This window comes from Melanotaenia boesemani, chromosome 23, assembly GCF_017639745.1.
Source record: "Melanotaenia boesemani isolate fMelBoe1 chromosome 23, fMelBoe1.pri, whole genome shotgun sequence".
In the NCBI taxonomy this organism is placed as follows: Eukaryota; Metazoa; Chordata; class Actinopteri; order Atheriniformes; family Melanotaeniidae; genus Melanotaenia; species Melanotaenia boesemani.
The window spans coordinates 7,835,670-7,850,755 of NC_055704.1; the positions used below are offsets into that span (position 1 = coordinate 7,835,670).

Here is a 15,086-nt window from a genome sequence, read left to right on the forward strand (position 1 = left end):
ATCAAACTAGAAGATAATGAGATTTACTTAGTTTAATAAGTAAACAAGAGTCCACTTCATTTTTTCCTCCAAACTTTGCTTTCCTTTAAATAAATTAGGTAAGACAATGTTTCTGGGCCAGGGGTGCAGGGCATGAGCGATTAAAGAGACAGAAGTAACCACAGAGTGATGTTAAAGGACCAAAAAATAAACACAAAACAAATCAAAGAGACATGAAACAGCAGAAAAATGAGAGGCTGCAGCATGATGGAAAACATGAAAGTTATTAAGAAATAAAAGGACAGCAAAAAGTGACAAAATGATCGCAAAATGAGCAAAAGATAACTGCAGTTACAGAAAAAAACAAGAGGAACCAAATATTAACAAATAGACACAAAAGATTCAGAATAGAAAATAACCTATAAAATAACACAAATCAGACTAAATAAATATGAAACAGGGGAAAAAGTGACGCAATCACACCAAAAAGTGTTAAAAATTGCAATAAATTGATAAAAAAAACAACTGAAAAGACACCTAAAATATTCATATTTGAACATGAATTATGAAAAACAGTAGAAATAGGTGAAAAAATTGATGAAAAACTGCAAAGATGCACAAACAGGTTAATAAAGTTAATAAGAAGCTACTGCAGTTGCATGATTTGACCACTAGAGGTCACTGCTTTCAAAGTAATTCTCCAGAGCCATTTGCAATTTCGTGTTTATTTAATGATAAAATCAAGCACCTGACTCATGTCCTCCAAAGCTGTTATAACATGTGTTTTTGTAACCTCTAGCAGAAAAAAATCTTATTTACACAACATATTTGAAGTACAACAGCACTACAGATTAAAGTCATCTTGTGCTGCAAGCATTTGGTTTTCATTATAGTTTTCTAGGGAAAATTACTTTAACTCTCACTCAGTCATGCTGCCCTTAATGCAATGAATAATTTTCCAAAGATTTTCAGTCACTCCCGTGTGCACCTGTAATACTTATAGAGTATCCTGCTGCTTATTTCTTCTCTGTAAATCTAAATGTTACATTCTGAGCACCACATCTATCACATAATACATTCCTTGTGTGACATTTCTGTGCAGAACATGACTTCAGATGATTATTCATTAGTTGTTACAACTCACCCACTTTTCTTTCTGTTAGTAGGCGCACCCATGGTATCGCTCATGGAAAACCCATTATAAAAATGAATTCTTGTTCCATGAGCACTTGATGCACCTGCACATTTTTGCTGCCATTTTTATGTATGACTTGTCTGACAAGTAATATACAATCTATCCAGTACAATACAGACTGCATGAATGGTTAACATGTCATACTTCTTAATGTTGCCTGAGAAATGTAGCAGGGAGTGCAAGCAACACTTCAAATAGATTTTTTTTTTTTTAGGTTTTCAACTTCTATATTGTCTAAATTCTGGATGTAGTCTAGCTTTTAATGAAGGGAGGCCCAATTTAAACTAGTAGTTTGGTTTATTATGCATGGTAATGTAGAGCTGTCCCGTCCTCACTCAGCTCTTCAACAGATCTCTGGAGCTGAGTGAAGTCCACTCCTGCTTCAAGCACTCCACCATCATTCCGGTCCCCAAGAAAGCCATCCTTACAGGACTGAATGACTGCAGGCCTGTATCTCTGACATCTGTAGTTATGAAGGCCTTTGAACACCTGGTGTTGGGCCACCTGAAGTCCCTCAAGGAAAACCTGCTGGACCCCCTGCAGTTCCCCTATCAGGTTGGTGGATTATGCAGTTAACTGGGAACTGCATTACATCCTGCAGCACTTGGATCAACCTAAGACCTTTGCACAGATCCTGTTTGCAGACTTCAGCTCTGCATTCAACACCATCATCCCCCACTCCCTCTGCACCAAACTGTCACAGCTGACTGTGCCACCTGCCCTCTGTAAGGGGATCTTTAGCTTCCTTACTGACAGAAGCCAGCAGGTGAGGCTAGAACAGTTCACCTCAGACACCCGGACCCTGAGATGGTCTAGCGATAGATGATACCAACATTTTTTCCTGTCGATACTATTAGCTTATGGTACTTTTTCATCTATACTGATATCAATACTTCTTGCCCCATGAAGGAAAATCACAAATGTACAGTGTGCATTAATATCTTTAATGATAGAGAAATATGGAATAAAACACAAAAAATCAATGCTTGAAAGAAATGCTTTATATAACTAGATAAATGACACTGATGAATAAATTAAAATAAAATACAATTAAACTAAAAATTAATATGAGATTACTCATTTATTGAATGTAAATAAAAAATATGTAAAAATTATAGAAATATAATAAAATAATGTGCAATAACCTGCATTAAACCAGTAAAATATCAAACCTCTCATCACTAACAGTGTCATCATGACTTCTGATAACCATAACCATGTGACATTGAAGGAATATGCTGTTGCTGGGCTTTGCACTTTTATTGCCTAAAACTCTCAGAAATTAAAACAAATGGCATGTTTTGTATCAGCAGAGTGATTTCTTTGATTTTAAATAAGTTTTGAATCTGATATCTAGACTTAAAGTATTGACTCTGATGATACGCCCATCCATACAGGACTGGCGACCTGTCCAGGGTGACCCCTGCTAAATGCAGGGATAAATATTAAATATTCACAATAATGTTGTGCATGTACAACATGTCATGGAGCTTTTTTGTGAAGATTTCCTCTGGAGTATGTTATGTGTTCATCCTGTTACCATGGTGATGCAGCCGTCTCCGTGACACTGAAAGCTCTGACTTTAGGCTCACCGTTCCCCTCCGACCCATTAATCTCAACCTGTGTTTTTCATTTAATAAGTTAAAAGTAGACTACTTTAGAAGCTTTACCACCCACACTAGAAAAATATTTTTGTGAAGACTCTTTGAATACCTTTAATATTTTTTTAACTTTAGAACATGAAACCTGTGAAGTTGGATTAAATCAAACAAAAGCGCCTTGTGGCTGTTATTTATGGCCATCAGACGTGATCTAAAACCTTTCATGCAACTAAAACATAAAGGTTTGGCTGCTCTGAGACATAACACAATTCCTGATCTTGGGCTGCTGGTTTGGATTATCCTCCTGCCAGTCACGTTTTTACAAACCCTGTCGTGTGAACTCACAGTGACACCATCACCTCCACTCACACTCATGAGGATGTCTCCCAGATGTGAGGGTCTTACTCAACACCCGCTCTGTGTTTGTAGAGTCAGACAGAAAACAACCTCCCTGTTATGGCACCTCATTTAAATCTTCTCAGCATCCTCATTTCTATTATATATCATTTGAAATGCACACCTGGAAAGAAGCTCCTCTGATACTTTATCACACATTCTACACATCCCTGAGGAATCACAGGACTTGTGATGGTGATTGATGAGCTCAGAAGGGTATTCAAGAGTGGTGGTTTCTCTCCCTGCAAACTTCTTCTAAGATTGTTACGTAATTAAAACTCACAGAGTGAAATTAAGTTTTATATAACTCCTCTGGACATGTATTTACAGTGGCTCTATATTTGAGAGAGAGTAATGCCAGCATTACCATTAAACCAAAACCGGATCACTTGTTTCTTGGCTTGGGTTCTTTGTCTTTCCAATATTTGCCTTCTGACAAACAAACCAACACATGGAGCAGAAAACTAAACCTCTTCGGCTCCTTCAACCCACTGGGGAGTTTTTATTTTGATGGCTTTCCAAATACCGCAACTCTACAGTGGAGCACCTACATGTGTCTGCATTCATAAAGTGGTTTTTCTATCGTAGAGCTCAGGTTCTGACCGGATGATTTGGGTTTATAGTGAGATGATGGAGGACAGATGAATTTATATGATATTGAATGAAAGTCTGACTCCATACTGGCTGTTGGATAAACCTATAATTTTTTTAACAAAGGAATGCTTATATTTGGATTTTATAGTAAAGCTGATGGATTATTACCAAGTTAACAGAAGTACTCTGATTACTATTCAATTCAATTTGTATAGCACCAACTAATAAAAGTCATCTCAATGCACTTCACACACACAGTCAACTTATACTAATTAATTTAGATCCAATTAAAACAAATTCACATTAATCCAATTTATAACAACTGTTCGTTCAAGCCACTTTATAAATAGCTTATTAAAATAAACCAGAGATACGTAAAACATTAAGAAAATTTGTAAATAAATAAAAAGATTAAAGTATAAAATGCTTATGTTTTCAGTCTGAAGTAACCAGTAATGTAAACCTGGTCCACCTTGCCAGTCTTGGATTGGACTCCTTTTTTTTTTCCTTCAGACCCCTTAATTCTTGGTGTGATCGCTTCACAAAGGTGTTAGAAACATTCCTCAGAGATTTTGCTCCACATTGACATGATAGTATCACAGTTGCTGCAGATTTGTCGGCTTCATCCATGATGAGAATCTCCTGTTCCTCCACATCTGTGTGATGTTCCACCTGCTGCTGCTCCCCAAACCCCTGCCGCAATCCTCCCCCTACAGCTGAGCCTAACCACACATACCACCACATTTTTTTCCTCTCTAAGACTCATCTGTTTGGGATGTTAATAATTGCTGGTTTAATTCAGGCTGGCTGGTACTGGTATACCAAACCCATGGACTCTTTTCCAGTGTTCATCTTTCAGACTTGTCTTCTTATACTACAAGCTCAAGGAGGAAAAATATTTAACAAAGAACAGCCAATGATAGAGACAAAGCTCTGGATCCAAAGATTTCTTTCAGCCTGGTTGATTAACTGGTCACAGGTTAGATGGTTAGTACTCAGGAGATTAACAGCGAAGATCTGGGGAAGGAGTGGGTGTGTCCGTGACTGGGGCGGGTGTAACAGCACTTTTACCCTTCTAATGAGTTTCTCACTGATCACATCCAAAAGTATTCAGACAGTTTAATTCTCTGCATATTTATCAGTGTAGATGCTGTGATTCACTGAGATCATGCTCTGACTCTAAATTCAATCATTTATTTAAATCTCTAGCATAACTGAAGCAGCTCCAGAGGGGAAAAAAACGCAAAGAATTTCTTCTAATAGAAGCATTATTGGAGCTATACGTCTCTGATGGCATGTATGAAAAGGACAGATTAATTCAGGGTTGGGACATGAAAGCCATTAAAACAACATCTTCATTTTGTATCTGTAGCATCTTGTAGAACCATTAAAAGTTTATTTGTAAAGAAAATTAAAGCCAAGTTCATCATAAATACATTCAGCAGAAGAAAAGCTGCAGAATTTGAATCAAGAAGCCCAAACAGAAGATCCTGTGAAGAGGAGGAGAACCTACCAGACACAGTGATGTAATGACACAAGGCTTCCCAGCAGCCCTGTCCTCAGGGTGATGGAGAAGGCGGATGGTGTCCAATGTCATGTTTGCAAATGAGAACTGGTTCTCAAACATTTTTTTTACCTGGTTAAATAAAGGTTAAATAAAATAAAATGTCGAAGCTGATTGATGCGTTCTCAAAGAAAAGCTGCATCAGGATGGAATTTCAACATTATTCAGTCAGTGATTCACTGATTAAATTACACTCCCCAGCAACTTTTTTAAGTTTGACCGGGTTTGACCTTTTGCCTCCAAGACTGTCTCAATTTTTCATGTCTGAGATTCAACAAGGTGTTAGAAACATTCCTCAGAGATTTGGCTCCATATTAACATGACAACATCACACAGTAGCTGCAGACTGTCACTCATTTTCATGTAAGCATTGGAGATGTTTGTGTGTGAAAATCCCAGTAAATACTCAAACCAAAACCATGTCCCATTCAGAGTCACTTAAACCCCCTTTCTTCCTCATTCTGATGCTCAGTTTGAACTTCAGCAAGTCTTCTTCACCCCGTCTACATGTAAAATACATTGAGTTGCTGTCATGTGATTGGCTGATTAGATATTTGTGTTAATATGTGATTGGACAGGTGCACCTAGTAAAGTGGCGGCTGAGTGCATCTCTGACTAGAACAAATATGCTAAATAAACTGTTTTAAACAGGACACGACACACTGACCTCACTCTCTTTACATGGTATTATTTACTCACAGACTGACATTCATCCTCATGGATCCGGGTAAATGTTGCATAAGACACTTTTCTTAATAGCTGACTGTCAATATTCTCTAACAATATACAAACAATTATTATGAAAAAAAAAAATGGATAAGAAATTTAAAAAGGGATAAAATGAGAAAATATTAAAATAATGCATATTTGGGTAACATGACAGTAACAAGGATGGAAACATAATCAGACAAGAACAAAAAGAAGAGACAGGAGAAACACTTTTGGTGGAAAGCCCATGGCTTTATTTATTTTACATGTTGCTTGATAAAGACCACATTTAAATCCAAAACCAACATACCTGTACATACCATACAATCCAGACTCGATTAACAAATTGATCAGTAAGGAGGTTGAAAACAAATTCTTATTGTTCAAACCAATTTTCTGCTTTTATTTGGTATGTAAAGCAATTTTATACCAGGTCTGGTTAAAGAATAGAAAGAGAATGTAAATGCAACATAAGATTAAGAAAAGCAAGTGTTGGTAGCAGCAAGGTGCTACTAAATGTGAGCAACAGTAGAAAACTTTCCACTTTGCAGCTCTGGACCAATCAGGTCAGCTTTGATAAAACGATGCCAAGGAAGAAAGACATCAGCAATGACCTTAGAGAAGCAATTGATGCTGCACATCAGTTCTGAGAAGAGTGTTAAGGCCCATTTATACTCGACGCAGAAGACGGATACGCAGACAGACAGTTTCGTCCGTCTTCTGCGTCTGTTAAGCACGTAATTTGGTCCATTTTTATGGAGCTTATCTATCCATCGCTTGACATGGAAGACGGAGCAGTACCACCAGAAATAGTGGGGGGAAGTATTGAGCTAACACACAACCAGCGAAAGGCACAAACCAGAGAAGAAGAAGTGGAACAGGAAGAAGATGATGCAGAACCACCAAATAAAAAACACCAGAAGAAGAAAGAGATGCAGACGAAGAAGAAGTTGAGAACAATGTTTGCATTTACAGACACAATTGTAGACATGGACAGTTGTCAACAACAACGCTACCACCCGGGGTCAAAAGGTGGAAATGAACTCTGAACTCGGCACTGTCCACTTGTGGATGAACTGACTTATTACCTATGGAAACATAAAAGACGCGTGGAAGTATGAGGGCGGTGTATTCATCTTCTGCGTCTAGCATAAATTTATGATAATTTCTAAACTTTAGTTCCACAGAGAGAAAGATTATTTGCAAGTGAAAACATTCAAGACAGCTAAACTTCACAGGAGTGGACGTCCCAGCAAGTTTAGCCCAAGTTAAGACCATGCAGTGATCACAGAGACAGTAAAGAAACACATTCCCTTTTCGCATGGCTTTTTACCTTCACAATTTGAACAGTCACATACACAATTACAGACAGACCTGTTGCATATTTCAATTGACAACTTAGCTTTCTGACCGGCAGAAGCCGTTAGGAGCATATGCGAGTTATGTATGCTTCAATTACGAAGAGGGTCTATTAGAAAAAGACCAAACAAGTATGGAACAAGCAAAGGCTGCAGGTAAAAGTCTCAACTTTCTAAAAAAGGAACATGGCAGCAGATAGTTTTTTCTGAACAAAACATAAGACTTCTGGAACAATGTCCTTTGGACAAACCAGACTAAAGTGGATATGTTTGGTCAGAATGTACAGCAGCATGTTTGGAGAACCTTCCAGATTAGAACTTTTAGACTCATGAACTATCCCACAAATGCTACTGTAACCCGCTCCTTAACATCTCAGCTAAATCCCAGTTAACTCCATCATACCTGGAAAAAAAATCCCTCACAAAATGAAATACAAAAAGATTTAAACTGAAGGAGGAATAGATATGAACCGGTCCAAAAGAGAAAAACGAAAACATTATCATACTTATATCAACGCATCAATGCAGATATATTCTGACTTTAGATCTGGAATTGTGCTTGAAATGTTAATAGTATTTACCTTTGTTATGAAAAAAAAGGAAACGTGCAGGTTTCAGTGGAAGGAATTAAATAAAGGTCTTGAAGGACGATAGAGGGAGTAATTTAGCATTTAGGAAGAACAGACAGGCTGGATGTAAATGAGGCTGGACTGATCTGTAGAACGATAGAGGCCACAGGATGGGACCCCACCCTATGTCTTTCATCATAAAAACTGCTCCTTTTCAAAGACGCTGGCCACCCTTTTCTGCATCCATCTGTACTTCCTGTCTTTAACAATGTGCTTCCTTTCTCTGCTTTCCTGCATTCAGCTCTTTGATTCACTGCCTGCCCCGATAACAAAGTGATTGATTTAAAATTGAAATTCTTTCAGACCCGACAGGAAACCACAGATGGGAATAAAGCTTTGACTCACTGTGTGTGAGCTGCTTTGGACTATAATTATAATGCTGTTAACAATAGTAATGGTAATTAATTCTTTATTTTCTTTTGTTGGAAAAAAGAGAGACGTAATTAAAATAGAAAAAAATATTTGACTTGTTACAAGCGAAGGTGAAAAGGTAAAAGTGCTTCTGGTATTTATAATCTGTTGGCCTATCTGTTGGAATGAGTCTATTTTTCAGGCAATAAATGACCATTTCATCGTCATCATCAATCATTAATGTGACTCTTATCATCATGCATTGATATTAAGATCAAAATGAAAGAGATAAAGTTGATACTTCAGTCTGTAATGTACTGAAAGCACCTGAATGAGAAGGACTGGTGTCAGTAGCGGTTATATTGAGTTCTTATTTGTATTTCACTCTAAGTACATTTGTGTATATGTTATGTTAAGTGGTGACAATGAAGTCTAAAACCTGTTGAAGGATTCAAGTTGATTATTTTAAGGCATTAGACTTTCTGTGGAGATATGATAAATATTTTTATATATATATCTATATATATATATATATACATATATTTATATATATATATATAACTTGCTCACTTGCTCAACTTGTTATAGGAATATATAATAGGAATAGGAATATATATATATATATATATATATATATATATATATATATATATATATATATATATATATAATATTTATTGTGTCACCATTAGTTGGTTGCCGCTGTTGCTTCGGAAGCAGTTTCATGCATAATCTCAGGATATGGACAAACGGCTGATAATGGTCATTAGGAATGGAGGGACTGATGGGTGGACTTGTTACAACATAAATATAAGAATAAAAAACATTATGTTTCTGCTCTTTTGTAGCTAAAGTTAACTTTGAAATTAGCTTTATTTGCCTCTCAGTTCCTTATGAGATTCCCTGGAATGCCCCACCATCAGAGTTGGTTTATATTTGGGGCTGGCGAGGGTCTTTGGGTTGGACTATAGCATGTTGGTGGTGCATAAAGAAAACCCTTTTTTTATGCCTGTGTCTCCTCAACTGCTTTACATCAGTCTGGGTATTCCCCTGAGGTCTGTGAGCACAGTCTGCTGAGATTTTACTGTTTAAATTCACACTAAAGACACTGAACATGTGTGCAATGGTTCTGGAGACACAGGGTTAAATAAAATTAGAGGGAATTGGTGAACTTAAGGTTTTGAGGCGTTTCCAAACTAATCAAGTTAGCTCAATCAGGAAATCGTTGTTCCTTTTATCGCCACCTCTCAGGAGATGAGTTTGGACTCTTGGCTCTAAAGTTTTCTGAAGGAGTGAATAAAAATGAAGAATTTAATCACAGCAGACAGTTTTTTTGTTTGCCTTTCCATTTCAGCCACGTCAGCTGGAACTCACGCTGCCAGTCTGCTTCCAATCGCCTCTGATTTCCACTGCGAGGAAAAAAGTCAAGAAAATCCTGTACAAGTGTTGTTATTAGAAGATGCTTGTGCCAAGATGGGCTGGTGGAAAAAAGGACCTCAGATTAACATTTCCATTTAATTTCAGGAGTGTTCTTGAACAGCATAACAGATGGATTCATTCATTTAAATGTCATGAGTGGCTGCTCCCGTTGCAACATAAGACTTATGAAATCATGTTTTTGTCTCTTGCTAAATTAATGTATAGATATATTTAGTATTTAGTCAACATATCATTGCAGCTTTTCCATCCCATGCAATTTGTTTAATAAAAAAACCCCTCTTGTTTGCATTTAAGCTATAGAAGTAATTTTGAAAAGCCAAAACTTTTAAGTGAAACTATTTGCTTTGCTGAATTTGCTTTCATGATAAACTCTACATGGACTAATGCAAACATGGATAATAAACTCCCTCCATTAACTCCAGGTCTATGAACCCTTTTCATGTTGAGCTGTCTTGCTTCTGCTTTATAATGACTTTTTTTTCTGTAGTCCCTGTTCATGTTTTTATGACCTCTTGCTTGGAATTAAAATTGGAAATATTGTCTTGTTACTTGTCCATGTTGTTTTAAGTCTGGGTCCTCCTCCCTCCAGTCCTCATAATAAAAGTAACCTGAAGCAAGTAAAGGGATTTCTTTGGATATTAACATAATAACAGACATGTCTATCTCTCAGTCTGACAGGCTAGAAACAGGGGAAATTGTTATCTTAACTGTGAATATTTACTTTGTGGATCTTTACACTAATAACATTTCTAAATACATTTGGTACCTGTTCAGCAAAAAAGAAAAAAAAAAGTATATATATATATATATATATATATATATATATATATATATATATATATATATATATAATAAAATAAAATAAAATAAAAAAGTAATAAAAAATAACATAAAATAAACAAATAACAAAAAAAACTTTGTGAGCAAATTAGTGATTGTAAAGAACCAAGGATGAACTCCTGAAGGTGGTTAAGACCAAAATCAGAGCAAAACATTTACCAATATTCCATCAGTAACCAATCTATGGCCACAAATCTAACTCAAAATTGATGTTTTGTCAGTATTGATCTAGAAACAAATAATTTAGTAATGAAATTGGTGTTTCCTGTTTTAAGACAAAAATCCATGCGTGACTTAATTAGAAAATAAATAAATAAGTAAATAAAAGAAAAAAAACATGCAATTCTTAAGATGTATTGAAATGTAATTGCTAGTTTCCTCCAATTTAATGGCAACTCTGCAAGAAAACATTAGCATGCCCACACAGCCTATGGCCTGAAGCACTTACTCTGATTTTTCTGTTGTTTTCTATAAGTTTTTACTTTGAATGGTTTACAGATGCTCAAACTTAAGAGAAACTGACAGCTCTTGTAAGCTAATTACATCACTGTTTTGCTCAAAACTTGTTTCTTTAAAAAATATTTTATGTGTTTATGATAAATACACTGCCTGGTCAAAAAACAAGTCACCACCAAAAAATAAGGTCACACACACTAATATTTTGTTGGACCACCTTTAGCTTTGATACCAGCAGTATTCTCTGTGTCATTGTTTCTAGAAGCTTCTGCAACATCTCAAGATTTATTTCTATCCAGTGTTGCATTAGTTTTTGGCTGTGCCATCATGGAAGATGGAATAACCTGCTCATTCTTTGTATTCAGGTATCAGCTGAACTTATTCTTTGGACACATAATATTGCTGAACCTAGACCTGACCAACTGCAGCAACCGCAGATCATAGACTGCCCCCACAGCTTTTACAGTAGGCACTAGACATGATGGCTGCATCACTTTACCTGCCTCTCTTCTTACCTTGATGCTCCATCACTCTGGAACAGGGTAAATCTGGACTCATCAGACCACATGACCTTCTTCCATTGCTCCAGAGTCCAGACTTTATGCTCTCCAGCAAATTGATGCCTTTTTCATTAGTTTGCCTGATAGTTTTCTTGATTTCCCTTCCCATTGTTCATGTGGTAATGTTCTTACTTTCACTATTAAACATAGTCCTGGGTTTTACTTCTATATCTACCAAACACTTAAGTGATCACCATCCTTCAGGATTTTTTCCAGCCACATTTCTTCTTGGAAGACGATGGTTCCCCACTACTCTTCCAGTTTTTTATGTGTTGCATGGTTCATAACCCAGTTTTAGTAGTTTTTAAATCACCTTAGATATTTTCTCTGCTTGATGCCAATGATCTGACCCTTTTTAAACATATTTTCCTCAACCACAGGATGTGTCTTTCTGCATGGTTGTTTAAGAAACAAGAAGCTACTCATTGCATCATTTGGGGTTAAATAACTCGTTGTCAGCTGAATGATAATCACCCATGCAGTAATTATCCAATAGGAGACTCCTACCTATTTGCATAGTTAAATCCAAATTCTACAGTTTTTTTTTTTGGCAGACTATGGTCCCACTATTTATGTGCTGCATTGACTGCAAGAGTTGCAGCTGGTCAACTGATTTGCTTAACGCTCCTGTGAGAACAATGCACAGCTACGAGAAAAAATGTTTAAAGTTCTTTAAAACATGTTCAATATATATTACAACACATCAGACAGAATATATCAATTCAATATTTTCCACCAACAACACAGTGTGGTACACCCCAATACAAGGAAATACAGGACCAAAAAAACAAAGATCACATAAGAAATGTTTTAAAAGATGGATATTTACAGTTGATCATGTTCAACAAAGTGCACTATTAATTACCATTAAGATTTTGTTTGTAACATTTTACCAAAAAAAGAAAAATCACATAAACTTCAGTTTAACTTCAGTAAATTATTAACAGATCTCATTTTCAAACAAAATATTAAGCAAAATAATACTGTACTATACATACAGGCTAACAGATTGTACGGACATTCTTTACATAAAGTTAATATAGTTTCCATGATTTTGTTATTTTATAAAAACAAACAACAAATAAAGTACCTCTTAAAAGGTGCTGAAAAACCTTTACAGCACCTTCTGGTATGTGGATGCAAGTGTAAACATCAATTTTACATCTGAAATAATGTTCTCACTTATCATAAGTGTGTATAATGCAATCATTATTGACATCTTTGATATAGTTTTATCAGAGAAACAGGAAAAGATACCAGTAAAGTGTTTTTTCAAATGCATTGCATTTTCCGAAATTAATATTAATTTGTAAATGGAAAATTTAAAGTCGCAGCGCCGGGTCTGGCTAACAAGACAATCCTCACCTGGCCTTATGGTTAAAAAGTTAAATAGGTATGGAACAAGAAATATTTAATAATGCTAATAGACACAAATGTTTTCTTTTTTTTTATCTGTAACATATAACATGACTTTAAAAGTAATGTTTTTCAGTTTTTAATAATTTTTAATCTTGTGTTTTATATGTCTAGACACGCGTTAGTGTATTTCAAACTTGTTATATGTTTTCCTAAACCTAAGCAAATTGCATCACAATGCCTAAACCTAACCAAGCCAACTTGGTCACATAAGTTTAAACATTCAGAAAAAGTAATTATTTAAAATGAATTAAAAATGACAATCAAATGAGAAAAGAACTCAGGCGGTCAGGATGTTCCTCCTGCTGTTCTGGACTTCTTTGCTTAAAAAACTGCTTTATACTAATTTAAAAACAGAGAATGCTTTCCTCTTATTAATTTTGCTCGTATAAATAATCAGAAGAGGACACAGTTCACTAGATTACATTTTGCAAAACAAGCTGCCATAAAAATGAGCTTGAATGCTGCTCCATAATTCCCATTTAAAACTCCTGTAAGAATAACCCAAAGCATCCCTGTGTCTGTCTGCGCATTCAGTTCCTGATGCACAAAAGCTAAGTTACTTACTATATGGTGGGATTGAGTCAATTCAACCTTTCAGATATTTTTTAACCAACAGACAGTCAGGCTTCTGTCTGTTAAAGATTATAGAAAACTCCTCTAATTGCTGAGAGCAAAAAAAAAAACAAAAAAAAAAAAAAAAGAAAATTAAGAAAATATGCTTTAAAGTTGTTTGATCAGCTTATGTTCATTTCAGCAGTTTGAGTTTGTCCCAAGTTTAAATTCTATTAAAAAGAAGAAAGAAAAAATAAATTTAACTGGGACAGTTTTACCAACGAATTCCAAATAAAATAATCTCATAATGTAATGTTTTATATTAGCAATAAAGCTGCTGAGTAATACAGTCATCAGCGGGTAATATTCTGCAAGATATGCATGAATCCAACCCTGCCAGCTGTACATTTATGATGGTAACAATCCCAAGAATAAACACTTTATCCTCCAGTTTGCTAGTTAACTTCTATTATTACAGACTAACATCACAATTGTGCTTTAACTCAAAAGAATTAAGCTTGTACATGTTTAAAAGTCAATATCCAACCCTTCTTCTTGAAAATACACAGAATTATACATTCAAAATGAAATACATTCATACCTGCTGTGTTTGTTTGTTTTCAAACAATCCCCAGCTTCATGCAAAACATTGATAAGTTGCCATACAGCAGAGTGGACAAATCTTTATATTCATTCTGCTTTAGGACAACCATGCTAATGGATAAAATAAAAATGAATGGATTTATTCCAACATCTCCTACCCCAAAAACCTGCAGCAGTGGAACTTCTCTTGCCACTGGGCAAACTTTTCCACTTTGGATTATAAAATGAAAACAACCTGCAGGTGCTGCTCTTCGTCAAATGAGATCATACTTTCCTGCACTGCAACAAACCAACAGCTCCATTTTAGTTTTACTTTCTGTTTTGGACCAAAGTCCACACACATATTGTACTTCTGGTGGTCAGAATGCAGCTGGGACCTGTGGGCAGTTTTTAATGGTGAGGTTTAGGTCTCTGAAGGGCTAAGAAAGCCGCGGACCCTGCAGACGTGACAGCAGCGTGGTCCGGCGGATGCTGCTGTCAGAATCCTGCTGGTGTAACTTATTCCTCAGCCGGTGGCAACACGGCAAGCTGCCCACAAAGTCAGACAGCAGATGCCCACTGAAGATCATATAAATCCAGGGGTTGCAGCAGCTGTTGAGGCTCGCCAGCAGGGCAGAAAGCGTGACGATGGTGTTCTCAGAGTCTGCAGGGTAACATAGAGAAAGACTTATGAAGCACACTCTGAGATGTTGGCTAATCTGAAGTATTTATTCTTTCTCACTAGGGAGTTGGACTGCAGCTCTCAGAAGCTGGCACTCTGTTGACTGTTAATTTTCACCCAGTTTGAGCCTCTCCAGCAAAGGATTCAGGGGATTTAATGTACTTTTTGTTTTTGTACATG

General features: G+C 36.2%; 1 protein-coding gene across 1 annotated transcript in view; it reads right to left on the reverse strand.

Annotated features, from left to right (window-relative positions):
- Positions 1–12,327: 12,327 nt before the first annotated feature.
- Positions 12,328–15,086, reverse strand: part of avpr1ab (arginine vasopressin receptor 1Ab) — a 34,639-nt gene continuing 31,880 nt past the window's right edge. Inside the window, exon 2 of the mRNA XM_041977173.1 lies at positions 12,328–14,888. Coding sequence (XP_041833107.1) covers positions 14,665–14,888 — 224 coding nt within the window. The 3' untranslated portion in view covers positions 12,328–14,664. The remainder of the gene's footprint in view (positions 14,889–15,086) is intronic.